Source organism: Macrosteles quadrilineatus, unplaced genomic scaffold (genome assembly GCF_028750875.1).
Source record: "Macrosteles quadrilineatus isolate MER2022 unplaced genomic scaffold, UCM_ALF_1.0 Scaffold_3__2_contigs__length_128488019, whole genome shotgun sequence".
In the NCBI taxonomy this organism is placed as follows: Eukaryota; Metazoa; Arthropoda; class Insecta; order Hemiptera; family Cicadellidae; genus Macrosteles; species Macrosteles quadrilineatus.
This window is the reverse complement of record NW_026542596.1, coordinates 106,575,744-106,603,668: the sequence shown is the minus strand read 5'-3', so window position 1 is coordinate 106,603,668 and position 27,925 is coordinate 106,575,744. Positions and strand designations below refer to the sequence as shown.

The 27,925-nt window shown below is 34.7% G+C and overlaps 1 protein-coding gene across 4 annotated transcripts; it reads right to left on the bottom strand.

The window, feature by feature from the left end:
• Positions 1-120: 120 nt before the first annotated feature.
• LOC128991053 (beta-alanine-activating enzyme) lies at positions 121-27,615 on the bottom strand. 4 transcript variants are annotated; one of them, XM_054413772.1, is made up of 12 exons: positions 27,345-27,615; positions 23,617-23,816; positions 22,430-22,559; positions 20,747-21,039; positions 19,550-19,771; positions 18,018-18,106; positions 15,397-15,691; positions 14,157-14,664; positions 11,627-11,775; positions 10,060-10,214; positions 5,725-5,982; positions 121-602 (listed from the first exon to the last, which is right to left on the bottom strand). In XM_054413772.1, the coding sequence occupies exons 1-12, from the start codon at positions 27,569-27,571 to the stop codon at positions 237-239; spliced, it is 2,892 nt and encodes a 963-aa protein (XP_054269747.1). In that variant the 5' UTR covers positions 27,572-27,615; the 3' UTR covers positions 121-236. The 4 variants fall into 4 exon arrangements, with proteins under 4 accessions (XP_054269747.1, XP_054269749.1, XP_054269748.1 ...); XM_054413774.1 differs by lacking the exon at positions 27,345-27,615 and adding an exon at positions 26,985-27,024; XM_054413773.1 differs by lacking the exon at positions 27,345-27,615 and adding an exon at positions 26,586-26,635.
• Positions 27,616-27,925: the final 310 nt, after the last annotated feature.

The window sequence follows — 27,925 nt, the reverse complement described above, 5'->3', positions numbered from 1 at the left end:
TTCGGTTCTACGCTAGGTCATAAGCTTTAAAATGACACATCAATCATAAAAATTGGTTAACTAGGACGGCTGGAAAAGGGATGTAACATTTTATTAAGTATTTTTAGATGTATGGTAGAACTCATAATTGATTACAGTATCTCAGGACCAATTATATTATAGATTACAACAAAGTTTTCTGTAGGAAGGAGTAAAAGTGTTTACAGTGTAAGGCTTTCACATTAACACACTTGTATTTACAAAATTTTATTTCCAACTAAAAAACAGTAAACATTATCGTCCCTGCAACCGGTGACGACGTAACCACCACAAGCCACCGGCGAGGAGAATACTTCTTTGGGTAACACAGAGGAACATAGTTCTGACCCATTGGTTATATCTAGCACACTAACAACACCTGAGGTAGAGGCAACAACCAGGTGTTGGGGGGAGAGTAGGGTGGGGGTAGCGTACACAGGAGAGTCAGTAGGATGACGCCACATCTCACTGGGGCTGCTCACACGTACACGACGGACACTGCTGTCGTGGCAACCAAACAACACTGAATCCTCAACAGTTATGAGAGATGAGAAGATCTTGTTACCTATGAAGTACTGCCAAACCTGCAAGAAAATGTAGAATACCAGGGACATTTTACATTCATAGAGATATATCATTCTTTATAGTTGTGAGAGGGATATTTCAACTATTTAAAAATAGTTTATGAAGATTGTGAAATAATAAAAAAAAATAACTAACTTGCAGGAGTCTTACTGTTAAACGTGCTGCTGAGCAAACCATGGCAATATCCCTCATCACAGCCATTTTTCTACTATTGATTTTATCAACTGAAATAAAAGTAATCTTACAAAAATAGACTGGTACTGTTTAAATAGTAAGGTCATAAACTTCTTGACCCTAGTTTAAGCCACAAAACCATACTTGGGGACAGTGATCAATTTGTTAAAAATGAGGTGCCAGAACTGTAACCTGTTTAATGTGATTAGAACCTATTTATGTATTTACTAGCAGAGTACCCGTCCTTCGTACGGGGTTAGCATATGAGTATAAAATGCTTATTGCAGTTATATTTGGCTTTGCGTTTGCAATGGGAGAGGACGCGGTTTAAGAAAATTTGGTTCTTTCAATTTACGGTATGCTATAATATAGCTCATCTACCATAGACATAATGTTCTACCACTTCACCTAAACAATAGAAAAAAGTCAAGTTCTCATTGTAGTATACCACAACTTTTTGTTGGTTCAAATTAGCTGTTGTCATAAAGGCAGAAAGATTAATAGTGCTACACCCTGTTGGTAAACCTTATAACTTTTTAATGCTATTTAATATCATAGAACCAACTTGTGTAGTTGAAACAGCTGACAAAGTTGAATACTCATAAGGTTAACATGGGAAACTCCAGAGCCCAAAAGGATTTTTGAGATAAGAATACGTCTATATGTTAATCGGAAATGTGAGTTATCATCATACCAAATTTCAACCCGATCCGACCAGTAGTTAATGTGTGATTGAACTTCATACAAACCTTCACATTTATAATATTAGTAAGAAGTATGATTTTTAGTTTTTACACAAACCAATTTTTATGTTTTGAAACAAATAATCCAATTAGACACTGATTATTGAGGATATTACTGGTAATTAATTTACTAATGTCATTGGGGTTTCAATAACCATAAATTAGCATTGACAAAGCAAGAAAGGTATTATTGGTGTTGGAGTGTGGTGTGGAAGTACACAAATAACAGTTGATTAGATAATGGAAAGAGAGAGGGGAAGGCAGGCAATGAACCCCCTACTGACAACAGGCAATCTCCCAAGCCAGATTGTTTACCAAACCAATTGGCAAATACAGTGTTACTGCCGTGCTTAAAATGTTAAATGTTGTGGGTAAAAATAAGTACAAAATTAAGATTGAGTAAAATATTTCTATATTGAACATAATTGACTTTAATTTGCCCCCTCAGAACCACCTCTAAATAATTTTTTTGTTAGAAAACAATTCCCTCTGTATCTCCTTTGACTTCGGTTTACATGCTTGAACCTAATTTTCCAATAGGCTGTCAGATCTCCCATAACTTATTGGAAACTTTGATTAATCTTAAAGTAACATTTAGAAACATAAAAAAACCTGTGCAACGTTTTATTGTGGTTCTTCTATCCCTTAAAGGCCCTAAACAGTTGCAGGTCCACAGAGTATGTTGTTTTCATTAAGGGAATGTACTTACATAAAAGTGGTTTTTTTCACCTTTCCAGTAAAAGGAATTATTAACACTGATATCATCCATATAATTCTCTACAAAAACAAACATAAAAAGCTAATATTTTTTACCAAATACATGAACTGGAATTGTAAAGCAACATACTCATCTGAAATTGCATAATTGTGAAATTTTTATTAGCCTAGGAATGGAAGTGATTGAACTTATCAAGCACTTATGATCTTCTCTCTTGAGCACTCATTATAAATAATCAAATACCCCTGCCGCAGCAAACCTGCATACTAAGGGAATTTCCATTTGCCTGATTTGATTTTCAGTTTTATTTAAATAACATAAGGTTTACAATACAAAACAAATAAACAATTAACAGGTAAACAATTTACAATATTCTCCATTTACAAGGGCGGTCCTAGGGATATATTTTGGGGGGGGTCACCGGGGGGAATACCCCCTAGCAAAGGAGGGGGGTCCGGGGGTACCACCCCGGGAAAAAAATTGGAAATAACGTGCTAAAACGAGTGGTTTTGAAGCTATTTTGAGGGCCTAGTTTAATGTGTTCAAGCTTCCCAGTTTATTTAAACGTCAAAGAAATGTCTAAAAATAAACTTGTATAATGTCATGTTTTTTCATTATTGAGACTTGGGGTTTTAATATCAAAGGAATACCGCAACATTACAACACATTGAAGCATTATTGATTTACGAAAACACCCTTTCAACTCATGGTGGATGTATTTTCCTTCCACCATGCTTTCAACTGGTGCCAATGTGCATGCTAAACGGATAATGTTTAAAATCAGACCAAGATTTCGAACCAGAGAACTTATTTTATCTAAGAAGTGTTTAAGAACTTGGACCCAAAACGACTGCATTATACCTGCCCAGTAAGCAACAGTTAACCTACACAAAGTACACTATCCAACTAACGTTGCCGTCGGCGTCCTGTCACTGCTACAGCCTGGAGAATTGGTTCTCAGTGTTCTTATTTTTTCTACGCCAGTGCCAGTGGCATTTTACAAGGGGTCAACGTGAGAATAAAGTTTTTGTGCAACTATTTTGTGGTTGTGCTGGGAATTAAATCTGTCCCTTCCACATCTAAGTCTGAGACACTACCATTTTGTTGTTGTTTTATGGCTAGCAACATGCCAATTGGGTTGTGGTATTCTTATATATGATATCAGGTGCTCTAAATATGAATACTATTTAATATTGAAAGTTTTGAAATTTGCTACGGTAATCATTGAATTACATTACTGTAATTACAAATTCCTAACGCTCAACTCAGATAAATTAATATTCAACTACCTTTCAATCTTTGACTATTGATACAACTTCTTTTCTTTATCCAATACCCAAGCCCAATTCATGTTTTCAATCATCTATGTTAAAATGAATGATAACATTAAATGCCGAAAAAATAAATAAGAAGAAGAATGCGGCCGAACGTCGAATGTCAGCATCGGACACTGCCGTTGCTGTATATGTCTGAAAGCGTCCGTCGTCTGCCGATCTTCCCTACTTTTCATAACGTACAAAAAAACAGTCAGACTCGACCGATGAGTTTTAGGTTAGAGATTGTAATTAGTCCTTTCATTCGCCACAAGTGTAAAGACTACAATACATTTCAATTTGGCAGAACGATTTGCAATAAAAATTATTAAAGTTCCCCTGGTATAATAGTTTATATATATAAAAAATATTTTGGGGGGGTCATGACCCCCCTGACCCCCCCCCCCCCTGGGACCGCCCTTGTCTCCATAAGAATATGCTTCTTATTGCAGACCTAGAGCGAACATTTTAAGTATATGTTTTATGGGAGTGTGACTTTTAGTTTTCTCAAAAGTTCATGGGTACTAATATCGCGTTGCTGCGCTAACAACTATTATTTTAAATGGTAATTTGTTCTTTACAATCTATATCTTTATATATTTATTAGGTGTATGAATATACAAGTTTTTCTTTGATAAAGGTTTTTACTTTTTATGTTTACATATTTAATACAGTAGGGGAGAATTTAAACGTTGAGTGCACAGGTGTGCTGCGATTGGGGTTTAATAAATTTGGACTTATCTAAAAGTAAAATAGTTTTCTGTGCTGCATTCTGTGGAAATATTGTGGCACTATTCCAAATCATGACTAATACAGAATTTTGTGATTATTCAAACCAACAATTGGTGAAAGTAAACACCTGCTTTTAAATTACATTTATTTGTAAACATTGTAGTTCCAAAAGTCTGACATTAGACCCCTAAAACCCTCTGGGGCGGAGCCCTTTCTACAATGCATTTATAGCAATACAAATCTGTAACACTTTACTGATTGTGGGGTTATAGCTTCCAAAGTTATGAGGAATTCAAAATTTTGTATGGATGACAAGTGTTTGGTAATTTATAAATGACGTACCTAATGTATGTGATCAGAAAAAAATTCATTAAGATATACTCTTATACGGACACCTTTAAACCAGACATCGGTTTAACCGGACCCCCAACTAATTAACTAGGCACTGTAATTAACTAGGCGGAAATGACATCTCTTTAACCGGACAATTTTTATCAGCACATCGGTTTAACCCTTAGAGTGCCAGGCGAGAAATAAAAGTAACGCTCAAAAAATGCCGATGATTTTTCCCGAAGGTCGCGCTAAAAATGCCGAGCGCGATCTGGCGATTTTTAGGTTAAAATTTCGTAAAAATCGAATTTTCGATATTTTGACCAACGAAAATTGATGTATCGCATCTAGTAACTTTCGACTCAATGTTAATATATGGGTTAAAAGAATCCGAGTATCCATTCGGTTGTTATGACAACTGTTCGATCATTACGAAACGTCCGGTAAGCCGGACGTTGGCACTTTTGGCTCGTTCTAAAAACGTCCGGTCGGCCGGACGTCGGCACTTTTGGCTCGTTTTAAAAACGTCCGGTTCCCCGGACGTTGGCACTCAAAGGGTTAACCGGACTACATCGGCAGGAAGGTGTCTAAATGTAATGCTCTCCTAATTTTAAGTCAAATATTTGGGTTATATAGCAAGTTTTTGGGGACGTCGGTTTAACCGGAAAAACCGTTACCCAGACTGACCTCGGTCCTGAGGAGTCCGGATAAGAGGGAGTACTCTACTGTATTAATTTGTGAGACTCATTTGTAGTTATTTTATTTTTTTATTTGTTCTATTTCTTGGAGTGATGTGTGTAATGAATGTTGTATATATTATCCTAAGAGCTGAAAACTCAAAAATGTGGGATGTATTTTTAGATATTAATAATATGTATAATTTAGGTTAGGTCTTACTCTATTTTGTAAACAATTTACATGTAACAGAATGAAAAGTTTTGAATTGAATTGAACACTGATAACTTTTTCTGATTAAACTTTTGGCAGCTTTAAGTTAAAGCAAAATAACCAATAATCTGCTGGGTGTTAAGAATACAAAACATACAATGACCATGTCTATGGCGCAGAGTAACTTATTTGATTTGATACCTCAATTGCAGCTTCAACTGACCTTGTTGCCACTGAGTGCTTGTATTCCATGAAGGATTCCTTCCACTTCAGCGACCACAACCAAGTCTTTAGCAATACATGGAGTGGAAAATACAGGCGAGGCGAGACAGATGGTCCATTTAAACTCTCCATTGCTACCATCTAGACCTGCCAACTGTCCAGTCAGGCTAGCCACTATGACGAAACTATGTTGCGGCAGGTACACAGGTGTTGCCAACACGATTCCATCCATCTTCTGCTTCCAGTTTAGTCTGCCATCCTTACAAACAATAGACAATAATCCTTTAGAGAACACATGTTGTAGAAAAATGCATTTAAAGGTGGACCTCTAAACCATTTCACAGCATCACATAGTAAAATGCCTTTGGTGAGTGGGAGTGTTTAAACCTTCCATGGTAGAAATGTGTTGAATTGTGAAACCAATTAACTGATAAAACCCATCTAATGCATGACGTGATAGTAAATGAAACTAATAAACTATTAGGTGTCAACAAGTGGCAATTTTGGAAAATTTCCCATATGGGTAATTTCTAAGCTATTACCGTAGGTCTCATGGTAAGACCTGGACCCGACACTGATTTCTTTTTTTGTTTTGAGGTTTCCAGAGTCCAAAATCACCATCCATTCAAATGCATATGTATATGTCCATTACCATGAAAATTCAAGCAAAAGGGATCATATTTTGATGAAATTTGGTTTTAACGAGTAAACCTACATTCATTCAAACGAGTTCACCAAAGAGTAATGATCTGACTATGGGAACGCACCCGCGGGGAGTTTTGTGGGGAGCTTTATAAGGTAGAAATTGGTTTTTCCTATTTTTTTCCTTAAATATATTAAGTTTTGCAATATCTTTACAAACCATTTTGTCGGGCTTAAAAACAAATAATTTAGTATAGTGAAGTGTTGTTATTCGCTTGATGGTCGAGGATAAAATTCCAAAAAAAAAACTTAAAATTAAAAATTCTTATGTTATTTGTATGGAGAATAAGTAAAATGTTGGGAGTTTTCTTGTGTATTAACATGTTTGGAAAATGTATTTATTTCTAAACACTTCACAAAAAAAAACTTTATTACCTTCCCTGTAGAAGCAAACCTATGTACTTGTTAAACTAATGTTATTTAAATAGGGAATATTACATTTCTAAGGAGATATTTTAGTGAAAATAAAATTGGACAGATGAAAATTCACTTAGTATTAATTAAGGTTTGCTGCGGCAGGGTAATTTTTATTAATTTTAGATTCCACTCTTGTCTTGACCCTGCATTTTATTTTTTCTCTGATACTATAGAACCCCATTTGGGGTTAAATTTCCCCTGTATTAATTATTCAAATGTGTCTAAACATAGGGCTTCGACTACATAAGAACATATCTCCTTGACAAGTCAAAGATCCTTATTTGTGATGTGAAAACTTTATGCATGTATGGTGCCTTTGTCTACACTTAAGGTGCCTTTGTCAAATAATATTATTGGTTCATTCAAACATTAACACGATGTAAGATAAAATAAACGGTATCAGCAATCTGAAACATACTTTCTCCCATTAGCTTGCCAACAACCCTTATCATGGGCAAGCAGTGGGAGAAAGTATAGTATTTTATGGGGGAGCGTGAAATCACAAAAAGATGCAACAACTCTTGAACTTTAATTTTTACAGCAATGGGGACTGTACCATTATGTTTATATAAGATCAATAAAATACCAAACTTTAATCACTCACTTTAGTCAGACGAGCTTTTTTTGAATATCATATTTTTTTGTTGTTTTATGGGAAAATCACATAAGCCACAATAACTTTTGAACCGTAATTTGTATTGCAATGTAAGTTGCTTTATTAAGTTTAAATTTGAAAGGACTATAATATACTACATTTGAACCACAAACAATTATTTTTGAGAAAACTTAATTCTTTATTCCGTTATTTTATGGGTTTTTATGAAAAGATGACCATCAAAAAATTTTAAAAAACGCCTGGAGACACCATATTTATGGATTAGTAGTAACACACAAAATGTCATCAAAATCGGATCACAGGTTTAATCTGTAGCTCTGTAAACATCCACACACACACACACAGAGATAGACAGATCCACAGACATCACTCTTCAAAAACCACTTTTTTTAGGTGGACCCATAACCCATATTCACCAAAAACTTAAACTCTAAAATGTTGACAAAAACAATACTTTCTCCATACATCTACTATGTATAGGGGGAAAACGTGAAAATGTACTAAACAAGTGGTAATAGTTATTTGTGCAACTAGTGAGAAAAGTGATCAATTGACTCACTCGAGAGAAATCCTTACTCACGAGCCGTAGGCGAGTGAGGAATGGTTTCTCGAGTGAGGCAATTGTACTTTGAACTCGAGTTGCACATTATACTTTTCCTACAGTTACCATAAAACAAATAAATTGGTGAAGAAACATAACCTATTTTTACACGGAAGTGAACTTTTGATATAACATTTAATGTGAAGTGACAAATACAACAGTGCAACAGCTGACCAGCTGATTTACAGCCAGTGCTGCCAACGTATTTCACGCGCATACGACGTTGCCTGCATGTTACGCGCTCACTATTTCGTGCATTCACGTTGCAAATCTGGAGTGAGACAAAGTAATTAGAGTGAGACAATGTTAACATTGTCTCACTGATGAGCGAATTGGCCACTTTGCTTTCTCAAATCAGTGAGAGAACATGTTCATTGTTAGGTAACTGTAGGAAAAACTAGTTTAATCTGTCACATCACATGACAAATCCAGCTGTGGACTGAATAGAAACAGCTGTACATGATGTTTGCCAATAACAGTTCAATGTTGAAACATATAAACAACAAGTTAATGAAAAATTATTTTATTGCAACAAATATATTCTGTCTTAATTATGATATCAGTTTGGAAGTGGTAAATCTTAACTGCTTGGAACAAAATAAAAAAAATTATTGTTGATACAGTATTATTAGAAATAGTCATTTGTGTAACTAGTGGGCAAAGTGGCACTTTGCTGCACACGAGAGCAGCAGAATGATCTTGAGTGCAGCAAAGGCCTTTTGCACTCGTGTTACACATTATATTTTTTCTACAGTCACTATAAAGCATATAAATAATTAGTCTTTCAAACACTATACAACACGTTTTTAGGTTCAGCTGGCAACACAAATGGTGCCCTAGAGAAAGTAGTACCCGGTCCGTACCGCTATTTTTCCTCGGCAAGAAATGTGCTCCGCGTTTTGAGAATATGTTTTTGTAATTTGAAGTGGTTTCCGCGCCTAAAAAAAATGCTTTAAAAGTATTTTCTTGTTTATTAAGATCGTAGGAATGTTTTGTTTAAAAGAAAAGTCCAGAAAGTTCAGAAATACCGAAACTATAAACACTAAATGACAGGTTAAATCGTAGTTATAATAGTCAATCAGCTGCTCATAGTATTATTATCTTTAAGTGTTGCCAACCTATTTCCAAGCGTACACGGATTACGTGCATAATAGAACAACGCTGTTTTGTGTTGTTTCGTTGGAATCCTGATGTGCGGCAAAGTATAAACCGTACGACAAAGTATAAACCGTACGGCAAAGTATAAATATGCAGCAATTAGCAGCTTTCTGTACTATAAACAGTACAAGGAAGCCAACTTAGTCGGGTGACTGTAGGAAAAAATATATGTGTTACTACTGGATCTTTCAGGATCATTTCAGGTACAGCACAGGCATGGATAAAACATAGTCCCTTAGTAGATTTCCCATCCTTATGGAACAGCTGAAGCCAATTTTATTGTTAGTTCTGTCCGGTTTTCTGTAGATGTTGTGTTTTGTTTACAATTTTTTCTTGTTATTTCAGTAATTTAAAACCTTGTTTAACCAAATAAAACTATCTAATCATAAACAATAACTCATCTACTAGCTATGTAACCAAACAGTGAGACGCAAATAATGAGAAACTAACCCTAAAATAATAGAAACAAATTGTAAACAAAACATGACATCTACAGAAAACCGGACAGAACTAACAATAAAATTGGCCTCAGCTGTTCTATAAGGATGGTAAATCTACTAAGGGACTATGTTTTATCTATGGCACAGGTTAAGAAATTTAATCAATAAATAAGTCATCAATCATTGCGAAGGGGACACCACCTAGGTGCGTATTTTAACAACATATGAGTGTAGAATGTTGTAAGATGTTACTTGCAATGTAGCTTTGTAACTTTACTAAGATCAGCTGTTTCATTAGCCAGGATCATTTAGTTAAAGCCCAACGATCGGCCACAAAATCAATAATTTGTTTTATATTAAAAACATTAAACTATCTGGAGATGCTAGATATGTTCTACTTACTGTGGTCAGACAGTAGACATGGTAGTCATAGGAGCCTATGATATAAGATTTGTCCGTTGCCACAGCCGTCCCTTTAACCATCGCAGCTGTTTTAAAGCTCCATAGGATAGTACCACATGTTAAACTTATGCTGTACACATTCCCATCGTAGCAACCTGAAGATGACATGGGTTACTTATGGAGAAAAATATCTATTAACATAGAGAAAGGTTCAACCAAAATGTAATGTGTCCGAAGATTTAATTAGTATATAATGGCTTAGACGAACAAAAATTGTCTTAAATGATTTAGGAAATGTTTAATTTGTGATTTAGGAGTGTAAAGCGTTTTTGGATTATTGAACTTTTCTGTGATATAACAGTGCCAAAAATCTGTATTTTCACAAATAATGAAAAGAATATGTTTTTGAATAAAAAGCACATAATTGGTTGAATCAAAGCACTGTTTGGTCCCTTTAATACTCTGCGGCGCGCTGCACATCGCTGCGACCAACAACCGACACCAAGTTTGTGCGGCGGCCGTGGCAGTGAGGGTGCCTTTAGCGCTACCAACTTAAGGATTCTCCACTAAAAGTGATTTGTAGTACTGTAATTGAAAAAAGAGGATACCATAGTATCCTCAACCAAGTAAGTCATTCTATAACCTGAACTCTAATGCAGACCTGTATTTGAATAGTGACTTTAATTCAAATAATTATTTCCTGGATGGCCCTGGATTGTGCTAAAATAGAAACTGTGGCTAAATACAACATAAGTCGTTATATATATATATAATATATATATATTTATATTTATACATGTATTTATTTTTATTGTTACATATGTACATATATTTATTCTGGGTTACATATTGTACAAAAATGTATTTGAACTATACTGTCACTTTAGAGAAATCTATTTATGTCTAGTCTATAAAATTGAAGATGTCCGTCGGTATATAAAATAAATAAATAATTAACTAGCTTGCTTATAACAATTTAGTATAGTAACATTATTATGTGTAGTAACATAATTATTCCAAGGTGTATAAATTATGTGAATAATTATTAATTGTTTGGATCATTACCATGCTTTAAAAATGTAATTAACACATATTGCAGGGGCGTTTTGTTTTGATCATTTGGCACTACGTATTGCAGAGTATAAAAGCTCCCGTATAATGCAATGCACCTTGAGGCCACACTTTTCTACGGCTCCTTGGTGCACTGTCATGCATCTAGCCCGCTGCATGGTATAATAGCTCTCATTTAACTCAACGCACTTACAGAGCCGCAAGTCCCAATGGTGTGCCATAGTATAAAAGGGGCTTGGATCTGAAAAAGGTAATTTAAAAAGTCTCTGCATTGCTCAAACCTACATCAAGGCAGAGCTGTTATGTCAAGTTCCTAATACTTCCAACATCAATGAACTTTGTGAAAGCAAAGAGAACAATATGTCAGATCCTCTTTAATTTCAATTTTGGGTGCAGCAAGAACGTTAAATTATTGAATTTGGACATCATAGTAATCACTATTTTTCTCGGTATGTTATTCAAACTTTCTGGTAAGTTGAAACTTGTCAGTTATTACCTATTAGCCCTTGCCTCCCGCAGTGAGAGGGGACGACAGATGACTCTATTCTGTCAGGTAACTGAATTTCCCACAACAACTCTCCTTTCTCTAGACTTAGTGCTGCCAACCTTCCAGAGTGAGACCCCACTACTGCCAACCTCGAACCACTATAACCATTCCTCAATTATGATACTTATTTTATAACAGTTTGACATTTTAAAGATTAGAAATGTTAAGGTAATATGTACCAGAAAAAGTAGTCAAGTGATCTTAAAAAAGTAATTTCTCAAAATAAATAAGACCCCCGCCGCAGCAAACCAGCTGACTAAGCGAATTTCCATTTGTCTGAATATATTTTCAATTAAATCTATTTAAATAATATTAGCTTTCACGTGTACCTAGGTTTGCTGCTATAAGGAAACTAATAAAGAGTGTTTTTTACTAAAATATTAATAGCTTTAACATAAAATAAATAAATGTGCCAAGTTTGATCAAAATATATTGATAAACAAGCAAACTACAACATCCTTATATATAATACGTGAAGGCGATTTCTACGAAACACTACTCCTTCGTTAATAATGGACAGATTTTTACAACGATGTGTCAAACTGAACTATTTTTTCTGTAGATGCCCCCTTTCACCAATTCCTGTTACGAAAGTTTTCGGGCTTTGTCTTACAGGCCATAAAAATCCCAATGTATTTCTTATGAAGAAAACATTTTGTTTACTTTAACAAACAAATAATTTGTATTAATTACAGCTGTTCATAGTAAACACACGATACAAAGAAGAGCGTTCGTTTTCAGAGTGAGCTCGTTTTCAGATTTGATAACTGAAGTCGAGTGATTATACTAGTGATTACTTTATCTTTGAGTTGACTCTTTTAAGTCATCGGAAATGATGACTGTTATTTGTTTTGAAATAACGCCTGTAATACTTGACAACTGCTCGAATTCGAGCAACAGGTGCACTAGTTTTACAATATTCTCCATAAGAATAACATGGTAATTTTAAATCTACAATTTTTTAATTTTCTCCGTTACCAATAACCGTACAAAAACACTTTGATATACTAAATTATTTGTTACACCCCGTTCCCATACTCCAATCATTCTGGTTTGCGAACTCATTCAAGTTTATCCCACCTTACACCTTTGAACAAAATTTCATCAAAATCTGACAAAAATTACTAAAGTTATCGCGTTCACGGACACACACACACAAATATACAGGGTGATCACAAAAAATAACATGGTAGAACTATACAGGGTTATCAACTCAAGGAGGCCACCATTGGGATATCACAAACGGTAAGATTTAGAGAAAACTTTAAATGGGGGACATTCCTTTATTTTTTGTGGCAGTTAAAAATATGATGTAAGTTTTTTGAAATTCAGCCGCCATTTTCCAAAATGGTGGCCAACTTTGAACTCTTTTTCTTTCTTATAGAACGCTCTTATAGAACATGAAATTTAAAAACTTTTTTATTCTTGACATTTTTTCGATAAACCTACTCATTTAGGAGTTACAGCCTATGGAAAAATGACTTCTGGTGTACATTTTACATCATGTAGCTCCTAAACGAGTAAGTTTAAAAATATTAATTCTATTATTTAAAAAATGGCGGCCATTTTCCAAAATGGCGGCAAACTTGATAAGTGGAAAACTCTGTATTTTATGGTCTTTATGGAATGTTTAGATGCAATTCTAAGACTTATTTATTCTTTGCAATTTTGCTCTAAACTTACTCGTTTAGGAGCTACATGATGTAAAATGCACACAGGAAAGTCATTTTTTTCAATAGGCTGTAACTCCTTAACGAGTGGGTTTATCGAAAAAAAATGTCAAGAATAAAAAGGTTTTAAATTTCATGTTCTATCCAAAAACAGGATAAAATATAGGGAGTTCCATAAGAAATTTCAAAGTTGGCCACCATTTTGGAAAATGGCGGCTGAATTTCAAAAAACTAAAATCACATTTTTAACTGCCACAAAAAGTAAAGCAATGTCCCCCATTTAAAGTTTTCTCTAATTCTTACCGTTTCCGATATCCCAATGGTGGCAAGTTTTCTCTAATTCTTACCGTTTCCGATATCCCAATGGTGGCCTCCTTGAGTTGATCACTCTGTATATACATGGTGTTTTTGGCCTCTGGGGACATCTGTCCTGGGCGTAGGTCTTACCGTGCCACCTACAGTAATAGCTACTTCTCTATAGGGAAATTTGCTAAAAACCTAAACAACCTAAACAATCATAAAATATATTTTATTATCAACTGATCTTTCTGAAGGGTGACCATCACTGCAGAGACATTTCTTAATGAAGCTACCTATACTTTCACTTATTGGGTGGACTGGCATTAGTAAGCTGCATACCACCAAGTCACACAGGAAATTCCCATTGGTGATTTGGTAGGATTTGATCTTGAGCCTGCAGGGTAGAAGGTTATGCCCTCTACCTTTGTCACATTAATCTGATTACTATAAGAATCTTTAGAAAAAGTATTAGTAAAACATCAAATTAATTTTTAGTAAAACAAACTTACTCTCTAAATACAAGACAGGTTGGCGAAGCATCCACACATTTCCCCAAATTGTACGACCAAGCAATATTCAGTACGTTACTTTCAACCATCTCTGATAAATTATTCGTAGAGCCTTTCATTTTGAAAAACATAACATCATTTGTGTTATCTATTTTTTTCTTTTTAAACACATTCCCATCTGGTTCAGAATGGCTTTGCGTTACTCTTAATGATTGACTTCCACTGTAGGATTCAATCAGCCTACAGCTGTCAGACAAAGTTCCGTTGTTTAACATTTCTGTTAATACCGTCATTGATAGGTCAAAGCCCCGTAGAGCCATGCTGTTTACTATCAACATTGCCGTTACAGAGTTCCCTCCAATACTGAGAAATCCAGAGTCTTCTGTCACATCTTGGCAAGTATATTTTTTCCATAGATGTTTAAAAAGATCAATTGAGTTTTCATATTTCGCTTCATCATCTTTCAGTTCAGGCAGCATCATCTTTAATTTATTTTTGTTTATTTTACCTGAAAAATAAACTGAATATATAAAAAATAATGAACAAGTTGGTTGAAAACCCATAATTTTATCTGGTTGAAACAGTGAGAAATTCTCAAAATCAGATGAAAAGTGTAGTTACAAGGCAATTTTTTATTATTTTCACTCAACGATTCAAAATCATTTCTGGTTAACAAATTTGTTGCTACAGTAGAACCCCTAATATCCGGCCTCAGAAATTCCGGTTACTTCCCGGAATCGATACCATAAATATTTCCCATGGCTTTATACGCAGCCTCCATGATTTGAGCGTTCTCACGATTTATCTGTTTCCTTTTCATATACATTTTTAGCGGGTTGACGACTCAGTTGAGCTAGTACAATCCCAAAAGAGACTAAAACACTACTTTTAACCAATCACAAGTTGTTATTAGATACAAATGATCATTTTAATTTATTGGTTTTAACCGGTTCGTTTATTCGGCCAAAATGTTATCCAGTTGTTCCTAGTTTTTTTTTTTTTTTTTTTTTTTTTGTCCTATCACGCTAGGCATGAGCCTGGGGATTGTTTTTCACATTATTTCAGATTAGACCTAGGGGTTGCGGCATTATCACTTAGATAAAATCCATTGGTGATTTGGAAGGATTTGAACCCGGAACCTCAGGGACTGAAGTCCCGCGCTTTACTGTAATAGTACCATGATCTCATTTGGTCAATATCTCCAATCTCAATATCTCCACAAATCAATATCTCCTCTTACCATGTCTATTGAGTGGTAACTCATCAACCAATAGAATAACGTCTGGAACTGATGCTTTGTTTAGACGCTTCAACAGAATTTGCTTCAAACTGTCTTTGACCGTGTGTACAGCAGATGTGCCTTTCCGCAGGCATATATACAGAGCCAGGATGTCCTTGCACAGAACGCAGCAGACTGCGGCCACGTCTGTGTGTTCTGATGCGACTGCTTCTACATCATCCAGACTGACCCGATGACCCCACCTCTTCACTAAATTATCTTTACGTCCTATGTAATCATATCTGTTGTTCTTCACCTGCAACACATAGGTTTGTTCATAATCACACAATACATTAATTGAGTGTAAAATATAACTCACTGTGTTTGTGTTACCATTTCAATATTAAGAAATTTTAGTAGTGTATTTATTAAGCGTTTGGTACCTACCTGTTACTAACTTGTTAACTTTAAATATCTACAGTATAACCAAATGGCTTTTTTCCATTCATCGTTAAAATTTAATTAAAATAAAAACAATTTATTTCCCAAAAGAATATTTATTTGGTCATTAAAGATATGGAACTAGATCTTCAGATTGGTGCCTTGGGATTAGTTCAAGTTAGCTCATGATTGATTTATTATTGAATATAGCCTTATATTTTTTCATTACAAGTTGGTTTGTTGAGGGAAAGAAGTTCTAAACAGGCATTCTAATGCTCCTACAATGTCGTCATAATCACCTGATGGACATGGAAGTTGAAATGTAACACATTACAAGTATTGCAATCTATTCATACGTGTTAAAATGCTTTTATTCAAATCATATCAAATGGGTTCACATTGATAAAATGGTTAATATTTTGTTTAAACTTAATAGCGGATTAACTATCTAATACATGTTTTATTCAATCCAAGCAAAGCTTTCAAAACAGTTTTTCAAAACTAAGTACAAACCCACTAAGCGAATTTCCATTTACCAGGCTGGACTTCTACTAAAATATTCCCTTAAAAGTGTTAGATTTATTTCCTATTTAAACAACATTAATTTTAATGAAAACTTAGGTTTGCTGCTACAGGTAGTGTATTGAAGTGTGTTTTTATTGAAATATTGATAGCTTAGTAATAAGTATGAAATAATAAAATGGCAAAAATTGGATTATTACAATTTTTAAAAATATCCATAAACAAGCAAACTACAACAGTTTATTTATTCTCCATAAAAATAACATGGGAATTATAAATTTACATTTTTTGTTATTATCTACATAACCATTAGGCATACAACAACCCTCCAATGTACAAAATTATTTATTTTCTTAACACCTTCGCTGCTGACCGCTAGATGACTGGACGGCGCAAGGAGCTTAACTAACGTTCGCCGCTACGTAACATTGCAGCACTACCCAGGTTGCAGTCGGTAAAGTAATGTCGCTATCTAGCAGGAAAGAGGTGAGACAAAGCCCTGTTCTCAACGACCCTGGTGGTGATTTTGGGGAAATATATTTTTTATTGTCAGAAAAGTATGTCTGCACGCCCACGAGCTGCAAAGAAATATAGGACCCTCATGACGAGCTGGCTGATCCATGGAACTTTAAACAACAATGAGCGGTGACGTTCCAAAACGTTCCTAGCTCCTGGCGCCGTAGCCTGGCTGACGTTCCGGAACTTCAGTAGCAGCGAATGTGTTAAGCTCTACAAAATGATATGAAAGAAAATTGTGAAACTTTGCGTTTTTCTTGGGTTACTTTAGAGAACGTTTTCTGTCAATAAAATATGTGTACCCAATTTTTACCTCATAAAACCCCCCATAAACCCCTGTTCCCATAGTCCGATCATGCTGGTTTACAAACTCGTTCGAATAAACGTAGGTTTACACGTTTGTACCAAATTTCATCAAAATCAGACACTTTTTGCTCGAGTTAACGTGCTAACGGACACGTATAAATATATGAATTTGAACGGAAGGTGTTTTTGGCCTCTGGGGTCCTCAAACGAAAAAGTAAATCGGTCCCGGGTCTAGGTCTTACCATGAGACCTACGGTAATAGCTTATTCCCTATATGGGAAATTCGCTAAAACTGGACCCAGCTGTCCTTGAGCATTGGACTTTTAATAAATGGTCCTGTCTAAAGCATTAGTTGATCTAAGTTAGTAACAAAGCTGTCATCTTATTCATTCAACACTGTGATTCACACACCCCAGTGTGTTCATGTTGTACTAACCATGATCAGCTGATTATTTTGCAGGACTATTTATTAAAAGACAGCTGCGTCCACTGTCAAACAACATTCTTACATTCTGACCTTTCTAAAGATTAAACCATCAAGCTCTTGATTACAAAGTGAGCACTATATCCATTTAGATATGCCTCATTGTCCAAGTTATAGCTCCAATCATATGACTGATTATGGTCCATTCATACTTAAATTCACTGGCGCTTAACAAACCCAAATAGGTGCAAAACTGGTTTAACAGAGTAGCCGACATTTACAGAGGTCTTTCATGCCAACTACTTTGTTCTTTGAGGACTTTAAAGAAGATACTCAGTATGCAAATGCACCGGTTTTCACCTTAGAAGTAAAGCTGTAAGAGGTGACGAATTAATATATTTGTTGGTAATTGTCATATAAATAATTCACTCACAGTAACCAAGTCTCCAGTTGGTCTAAAAACAGGAGATGTCATCTGGTCCCAAATATCACCTTCTACCATGCAGATCCTAGTTTTGCTGCCTAAACATTACAAACTAGTTATCCTAGTTCTAATAGTGTCAAATAACAGCTTACTCCTAATATGAGTTAACAAAAAGAAAAATATTAATCAATGTATCTACTAATCAATCCAAAAAAGCTATAATTTGGTTTAAAATCCTTTTCTCTCCGTTAGATTTTGTTACTGTGACAGGTGAGGTAACTTAAAAGACGTTACAGTTAACAGTAAGAAGTCTTTTCAGTTTTGGCAGAAGTCTGTAATTTGCATCTGTACACTGAATTGGTGGCTTCGAGTGGTTCAAATCAACTATTTCCATTTTCATTCTTACACCTGGTAAACATGGGAATGGAATGGAATGTCAAGTTTTACAGTGGAACATTATAATAGGTGAAAAAATCCTTTCTGATTATTTTTTTAGTTTTTAAATTCTGTTACTGATATATTTGCAGTGGTACAGTATTTGCGCGTCAAAGTCAAACGCACTTAAGTCACCGTACAGTCAACAACTAAACCCCCCCCCTCTCCTTCTTCTACCCCTTCATCAACACTACGCTTGATCTGACCTTTATCACACCTATTGTCAGCCGTCTGTTGTTAGTGTGCGTGTGTTTGTCACTTTGCTAAAATCAACTTTTACTGAATGTAATTTAGGGGTTTATGGGTTCAATTAAACCTCTTATACTGCATTGACATTCTAAAGTATTTAGTGATTTTAAAAATCACTAAGCTAATACAGTGTTAGCTGTTTTTAACATTCAACGTAGTGTCAAAAATAACACACAAAAACATTAACTACACAAATAAATAAAATGCAACAATTAAGTTAAGTGATTTACTTACTTTTATTTGAAATAAAATTTATAAAATAAGTTTAAGTTAGCCTAACATTTTAATCAAAATATACAGTGTTCAAGGATTGAAAGACGTAAAGTTAAATTTTATCATAAAGGAAAGAGCCTAGCCTATGTAGTTTGTAAATAAATGTAATAAAAAAACTAGGCATAGTCTACCTAAAACTGAAACAAAAAACTTAGATTCATAAATTTTAAAAACATGGTGATACTACAATTTGATTGCTTATTATTAAGAGGCCTACCAGATTTCACTTTCTAAATGCTTAAAAATAGTGTTTAGAAAAGTTAATTTTTCAAAATTTCCCTCGGACCCCTTCTTTCTCATTGGGGTATTCCATTCCTCCCAGACCCCCCCTACACGGTATCCCCCCCTACACGGTATCCCCCCTTTAATGAAGGTCTATCTACGCCACTCAAGTTCTATGCATAGACAAAGGTTCCACGCACAGGCCCTTGAGGCCCTAGTGGATTAGAAGATGTAGGCTATAAGGTTAAAAGAGGCTACTATTCTAAACAAATAAAAATAAACTGAGCACTTTAAAAAAATGACTTTTGTAGTCAGTTTCGAGAGTCTAAGGTCTAACAACTCATATTTCCTTGTAACCTCACCAATGTACATCTCTCCAGTACCGTCAGTGATAGTTCGTCCCTCGCTGTCCACGACCCTCAGCTCAGTGTCTGTCAAAGGTGAGCCCAGCGAGCCGTCCGTCCCAGACCCCATCATGGCCCAACACGACACCTCCGTGGTGCCGTACAGGTTGTACAACTGTGTACGGTTACCGTCCGCACGACACTGCAGCCACCACGACCCTGGTGGAAACTTGTCTCCACCTAGCACAAAACAATTAATTTATTTACCCTCTAATATTACAGAAATCAGGAATTCTTTACTACAATTTCTCGTGAAAATGAAAAGGGTGAATTAACTTTTTTGATCTGAATCAGGCTCGATTCTAGACTAGGATGCCACTTGTCACTGGGCTACCAACAAAAGGTCGAAAGTTTGATAGTAACAAGACTAGAGTTTGGATTGTTTCCTAAGGAAAAAAAGGCTAGTGGTGTAGATACATACAAAATGAAAATTATAGCATTAAACACATTTTTGAGCCAGATGGTGGCATGTTTTTAATTTCAGTGCACATTTTCTTATGTAAGGGTCTTACTTTCAGCCAGTCGGTTAGTGATGCTTTCTGTTCATTTCGAGTGAGATTCTTTATTTGGGCAAGCAGTAGGTTTAAACATCTAGAGGGTATATGATAATCTTTTTCTCGATGTCTTGTGGTTATGAGTGGGTAGGGAGTATTCTGAAGCATGGTAGTTGAGGTGATCAAGGGAAAATACTGTGATTATTTTCTGTTGTAAATTGTTTTTTACATTAACTTTGAAAACCCAAATTATTCTCTTTTGCATTCTCACTCCATTGCAAGGCACACAAGTACACTTACTAGTGCTCATCAAATTGTATGAATATTTCAAATCTTTTTTGTTTAAAAGTCAGTGATACACGTTCTAAAAAAATACCTTCTGAACTTTTGTATTTAGCCACCCACAATCAAATAGGCTACTCAATAATTTCTACCATTAATCCCCATTTACTTGATGCCAGAGCAGGCAGGTTACCTTCCTCTAATGTATTTTAAGTCACCTGAAGCAGGTAGCCTTGTCCTGCCTGTATACTGGTTTTCTTTAAACAAGGCTTTAGACCAACCATTTATCTAGCAAACGTCTGATAATTCACTATTGCACTAAGAATACATAAAATTAAACAATTCTACAAGCTTGTTATTATTGATAGTAGAAACATACCTAATGCAAGAACCCTCAAATTGCTGTCTTCCGACAAGATCCGAGTTCTAATCTGTTCCACGCTCCATCGAGTGAAGATAGAAGGTGTGAGTTGAGCAATTGTCACAAGTGCGGGAGAATGGACGGGAAAAACTGTTTCGAGCAGATAGTGGGGGGACAATCGCACCTCAGGGCTGACAAGTAGGAGAGCAGCTCCTGATACCACAGCCAGCAACAGATCTACCATGAACGGGTCAAAAGATGGCGGGGATGCCAGCAGGATCACATCATTCTCCGTTACATTCCAAAGACTTCTAAACATGAAACAAATAATAAGTAGAGTACCCTCTGATTTTGGCTGTGTTTAGTGGAGAGAAAGAGAAAGAGGAGGAAGAGTTTTGAGTCAACCTCCAAAGACTTCTAAAAATAAAAAAGAAACAAAAACTTAAAACTAAATAGAGTACATGGTTACAACTTAAGGATATTAGTAATTATGGTTTGAAGAATATTAGAATATTATGGAGAGAAGAATGGTAGAAGAATAATAGCATGCATCCTTACTCCAATCAAAAGTCTACCAGTTCAACCTCAACCAGCCAAAATCCCAATTTATCCTCTTTGAGGTTCGTTAAGGTTTGATTTACCCAACTCCTCTTTGTTATTGAATTGTATAAAACTCTGTAATTAAACATCAAATTAGATTAAACAATCGTGATTTTGCCAACACCTTTAAATCATTAAATCATAAAACAAATCTATATCTATAAAAGAGAAACTATGTATGTATATATGTGTATATACGTTATGGACTCCGAAACCGCTCGACAGATTGTAATGAAACTTTCAGGCATTATTAAGCATCTTTCAAGGATGGTTCGAGTGAAGTTTGGTGCAGATCGGTCAAAAGGGCTCTGCCCCAGAGGGTTTTAAGTGGGCCAATGTCAGACTTTTTGATCTAGAATGTTAACAAATAAATATAATTTAAAAGCAGATGTTTACTTTCACCAACTGTTTTGTAAGTTTGAATAACTACAACATTCTGTATTAGCATTAGTCATGATTTGAAATAGTGCCACAGTGTTTCTACAGATTGCAGCACAGAAAACTATTTTACTTTTGAATAAGTCCAAATGTATTAAACCCCAATCGCAGCACACCTGTGCACTTAACAACGTTTAAATTCTCCAATGTTAAATATTAAAACATAAAAACCTTTATAAAAGTACTGTATTATAACCAATAAAAGGGATGACTTTTTTAAATGTATGACAACAGCTAATTTGCAACCAAAAGGTGAGTGAGCGTAGCTAACGAACATCAACCTGGAGGCGAGTAAGCGTAGCGAACGAGCTAACCTGAAAACAAGTGAGCGCAGCGAACGATTTCCAACCTGAAGGTGAGTGAGCGTAGCGAACGAACTTCAACCAGGACGTGATTGAGCCATGCGAATACTTATGAAGTTAAGCGGGGCAAAGCCCGCGGGTACAGCTAGTTCTTAATAAAATATTAATAAATGTACAGATCTGTTATGTTATATCTTAATATTTAAATAGCTTAGTCTTCCCGTTCAACAGCCAAACTCCCGCACCAAGCATTCTAATCAAACTGGTGGTAAATCCTTGCATAGGGTTAAGATTTTTTAAACTTTAAACAAGATAGTAATGCAGCCTGATTCACGTAGGATACAAAAAAAGAAAAACTTACTTAAGATCTAAGATATTTGGAAGAATAGATTTCTCAGTAACTTGTACTGTTTTAGGTTTTCCTGTTGACCCTGACGTTTGTACAGCATACATCATTACAGGAATGTCCATTGTCCTGTAGAAAATTTCACCTGCAAGACATTCAAATGGTATCATCAAGCAAAAAAGCACAAATTGCCCAGGATGCCAAATTTAAAATATTTTTTAATACAGTATTTTGCTTTGATTTGTTTGCTATGAGTATGAAAATACCTAAAAACAAATAAATTTCAATCAGTATAAAAATGGTTTATGTTACCTTTTGCGTCAAACAATCCATGTGCAGTTAATTTGTTTTTTATCTAACGTTCTTCTGACAATCTGAAGATGTGCCCAAGGGGCATGAAACAGCTGTAGTTGCACTAAATGCACACGGATCATTTGACACAAAATGTAACATAAACCATTTTTATATTGCAATTTACAATACAGAGGCTTACCCACCATGAAATTTCAATCAGTAGCAAATTTTCAAATAGTGTTAAATCTTGTTTTCGGATGTTAAGTTTTCCGAGGGAGGGTCCCCAAACACCCCCCCCCCATAAAAAGGGAAGGAAGCGCCAAAGCTGTTTGCACCTCAGGGCGATACTCACCCTACACCCTGGCCTGCAAACCATTAGATCAGTTCTAATGATACATAAACACATGTAGGCTACAGCTGGATTTGCTGTAAACACTATGGAGATTGATAAGCCACAGATCACTTTACGACACTCCCTGAATGCAATAAGTAATTATTTATGGTTTTTTAAGTGCAGTTAGTTGACTCTCCACAGACCTGGGAGAGAGTTGGATTACAAAAATCACTACCAAATTAACTTAATAAGGTAGCTCAGAAAAGTCTATGGAGTGCCTTAATGTTCTGTACTCTTCAACTAGTGGTGGTTGATATGAACCATTATCTCATACTTGGAAAGCTTCGAGATGAATGCACAACAGCAAATTTAAAGATGGCTCCAAAACTCTTAACAATCCAGCCAGGCTAATTAGAAAATATTAACTTTCATGAACCAAACAATAGTATTTACTTCTCTTCAATTTACATTTTCCTTTTCTATTAAGGTAAGACATCAGAGCTTGTTTATCAGGTTAAATATTTTGCGTTATTTTTTGCAAAATCACAAAGAATGCCACGATTTGTTAACTCACCAGTTTCCCACAGCTGTATTTTCATATTCCATATGGAAAACTGTGCAACTACATGAGGTGATTTTAAGACATACTTCAACTTTTCACTTTGTTCATCTAAAAATAAATTTGTTATATGCAAATTTTCTATGAGACGTTTATTGAAATCCGTTTGGTTTTCAACATCAATATACACTATTGGTCTCTCATTCTGTAGACACCTGAAAATAAATTAAAATTATAATAGGTACCATAGTAGGCTATAACTATCTTAGTTAGTAATGAGGACAATTCAATTGAGGTGGGTTTTCAATTTATTAAGGTGAGTTGAAATTAAACAAAAAATTCTTTATTTTTTCAGGCAAAGCACAATATGATGCCTAATAATAATTTTGACGTTTAAAGGTGTTTTTCTTCAATCAAAAAGGAAAAATGCTACCTTTAAGGGGTAATATATGCTTATATTGGTTATTTATGTTTTGTTGGTAAAATGTGCATCCAATCTCAAAGCCAAGCATCTTACAGAAAATATTACAGTAAATGCAGTAGATTAGCCTACAATGTTGCATCGCAATATGTCAACATTCGCTAACCTTAGCACTTTTTCAAAAGTAAGAACGCAAAAGGTGAATGAATGAATGAAATAATATGTTTATTTTCCACAAAATACATACTTTTTATACGTAACGATTACAAATATAGGTAAACTAAAGCTAAAATAAATACCCCCGCCGCAGCAAACCTGCAGACTAAGCGAATTTCCATTTGCCTGATTGGATTTACACTAAAATGTCTCCTTAAAAATATCACATTTATCCCTATTTAAATAGAATCAGTTTAACACATACTTAGGTTTGCTGCAACAGGGAGGGTAAAAGTGTTGTTTTATGTAAAATGTTAATTGTTAGTAAGAAATAAAAACATGTTCCAAATTTGGGCAAAATATAATAATAAACAAGCAAACTACAACAGTTTACTTATTCTCCATAAGAATAACATGGGAATTTTAAATTTGCAATTTTTTGGAATTTTCTCCGTAACCATTAGGCGCATTATAACGCTTCAATATACTAAATTATTTGTTTTTTTAAGCTCTACAAAATAGTTTAGAAGGAAATTGCAAAATTTGATGTTTTTTGGGTCAAAAATGGGAAAAACCCATTTTTACCCCATAAAACCCCCCATAAACCCCCGTTCCCATGGTCCGATCATGCTGGTTCGCGAACTCGTTCGAATAAACGTAGGTTTACACGTTTGTACCAAATTTAATCAAAATCGGATCATTTTTGCTCGAGTTATCGCGCTAACGGACACATATATATATAAATATATATATATATATATATGAATTTGAACGGATGGTGTTTTTGGCCTCTAGGGACCTCAAAACGAAAAAAAAAATCGGTCCCGGGTCCAGGTCTTACCATGAGTACTACGGTAATAGCTTATTCCCTATATGGGAAATTCGCTAAAAGATAATTTCTGTATTAACTTATTTAATTTTTTTTAGAAAATCAGCAGACATAGGCAAACAGCCTGTCTGCTGGGATGCTATTTAAAAAATAGTAAAACAAATCATCAATAAGGTAAGGAGGAACATTTGAAATATGAATCGATGAATAAAAGGGTACAGTTTCGCAGAGATCCAGCAATATTTTATTGGTTTGAATATTGATCCTACAGCAATTAGAATTTGGTTCCATACAGCTGAAAAATTATTTTTCTTGATGTAAATATTGAATTGAGTTATGATATGTTCACCTTTTTATTGGTGTTTAATTAATGTAAACATCAAATTGAGTATCTATCTATATATTAATAGGCAAGCATGTTTCTTTAAAACCTTTTTTCTCAGCTCGTGTGCATCGTAGGGAAAATCTACGCATACCGTTGGAAAGCTATTTTCCTGTAGGTGTGCAGAATCCCTTTATAAATTTAAATAGGCTCAAAGATAAGCACAAAAAATAAGTTTAAAAGTTGTAAAAAATTAACATGGATCTTAATGCGTTGCTATGCTGGTTACGAAATAACAACGAAATATAAACAGAAAATCAAAACAAATGGAGGAAACTCCAATCACATGTTTTATTTACAGTGTGGGGTGAAAATAGTTAAGTGAGTACATTACATATTTTTGGTCGAGTTTCGACCACTGGACGACCTCTCGTACTAAGTTAATGGTCTGGTGTAATAAATGAAAGTAACTTATCAATCATTTATTCAATCAAAAACAAAATATATTCTTTGAACATTAACAAAACCAACAATAACCAAAACTTACTGATATGATTACCACATTGGGTTCGAAAATGTATAGTTTCTTTCATTTGTAGTAGTACAAATTTAGAATAAAATCTATGATAAAAAAGTAACAACTTTATTTTATTTATTTTTATATATTTATATTTTCAGGCTATTTTTATATTTACTTTTCAGGCTTCAACTGATTAACTCAATAAGGATTTTGCGGGGGAAGTGTGAGACCAAAATAATGTTTAATTGATTCCTAGAAAGATGCACGTGAGGTACTGTTACTCCTAAAACTGCCGGCTGTCCGTATCACATATTTTTCTAAACTGTAAAAACAAATGCGCATGGAGGAAGACTCTGTGGTGTTACTGATGAAAAGTTAACATTAAGTAGCTTGTAGTTATCAAAACCACGAACAAAAGAGAGTAAGTTATAATGACTAAAAACTCTAAATAAGGGATGAGCATTGATGGTAACATCAATGTAGGCTACCGATAACATCGTCGAGAAAACATCAATGTGTTTTTTTCAGTTTTTCGTCTGCTCCCTGTACTGTAACCGCCACGAATACTAGAAAAAACTGGTATGGATCATAATTTAACAAATTTGATGTTTTGGCCCGAAAGTAAACTAAACTCTTGTACTAATAGCATTAATTAACAGTCATTTATGTCTATGATCCATACCGGTACTTTTCTAGTATTTGTGGTAACAGCTAATTAACCTAAAACTTAATATACAATTCAGTCATGGAAAACATCGATTAAGTTATTTCAATACTTGCAAAAACATTGGTATGATGGAAAAAAATTGACTATCGATGCTCATCCCTACCCTAAATCTTATAAAATTTATTAACATAATAATATGTTAATATATGTATGTCAACATAATAATATGCCATTGACGATTCCCCTGTCTACAAGGACGGCGGAGAAGACATCGATGGTAAATGGTAAATGGTATATAGCCTAGGCCCTAACATTTTGAAATGGCCGCTGAATCAAGCAAACAAATTTCTTAGCTAACGTACAGTTAGTGGTGGGAATCACCAAATGAAAATAACCGAACCAATTCGTTATTGATGCTGAACAGACTAATTTGGTTATTTTATCCTGATTTGGCTAAATTAGTCTTACCGATTCGGTGATTTAGTTATTTAGCCTAAACTTAGTTGATTTAATTCGTCACATCATCAGGTAACTAAAATTTATTCGGCGATTCGTTCGACTAAAAATTACCGATTGACGCTAAGTGACTAAATGCTAGCCTATTCAGTTTGCCATAAGAAAAAATTTGTTGTAGTTTGGGCCAAACTAAGTTTGGGGCAGTGAATAATGACTAAAATTGATTCGGTGATTCAATCAACTAAAAATATCCGATTGACGCAAAAAGTAACTGAAAGATTATTCTGTCCTGGAAACCATTCAGTTATCCCATCACTAGCTACAGTTACGAGTAAAACATGGGCTAGGCTAATTAAACATAATAAATCTCACCCTAAAATAAGAGTTGGCAAACATAAATTCTGCTTAACACATATTCCTACATAACCAGTATGTATTGTAGTCACTTTAGTTTTATCTAAATAATCGCCAATTAACTTAACTTCAACTTCTAAATCTTTATAATTTTTGTAACAAAGATTTTCATCTTCAACATAAAACATGAAAACTTTATCTAAGTATCTGACCAAACTTGTTTGAAATAAATTTGTAAAAAGCATTACAATTTTGGAACACTCCAATGTAATCAGATAATAACAAAATTGCTTAATTATCTTGCAAAATAATCAAAATCAATACAGTAGCTTTTAGGTTATACGTTTGTTTATGTGAGGTTAGGTTTGTAAATTGTAGGTTTGTTTCTTGGGTTTTGACAACCGTCGTCTCACCGGTGGGGCACACGGGAGAGACTAAGGCTAACATATCTTGTAGTGTCAGCGTTCGCCGCTAGAACTGTTAAGTTGAAATAATTTAATTTTTTTTTAATTTTTAGTTATAAAATTAACTTTTTAATTATAAAATATTGTTTCAAATTATAAAATAATTTTTAATTTTTAAAATTAAACTGTCTTAAC

Coding starts and splice junctions, on each gene's coding strand:
- LOC128991053 (XM_054413772.1), bottom strand. CDS start 27,571: ATGCTTTTTACAAATTTATTTCAAACAAGTTTGGTCAGATACTTAGAT. Junction 21,040..22,429: donor CCAAATATCTTAGATCTTAA/GTAAGTTTTTCT, acceptor TTTCATGTTTAG/AAGTCTTTGGAATGTAACGG. Junction 15,692..18,017: donor CAACTGGAGACTTGGTTACT/GTGAGTGAATTA, acceptor TATGTGTTGCAG/GTGAAGAACAACAGATATGA.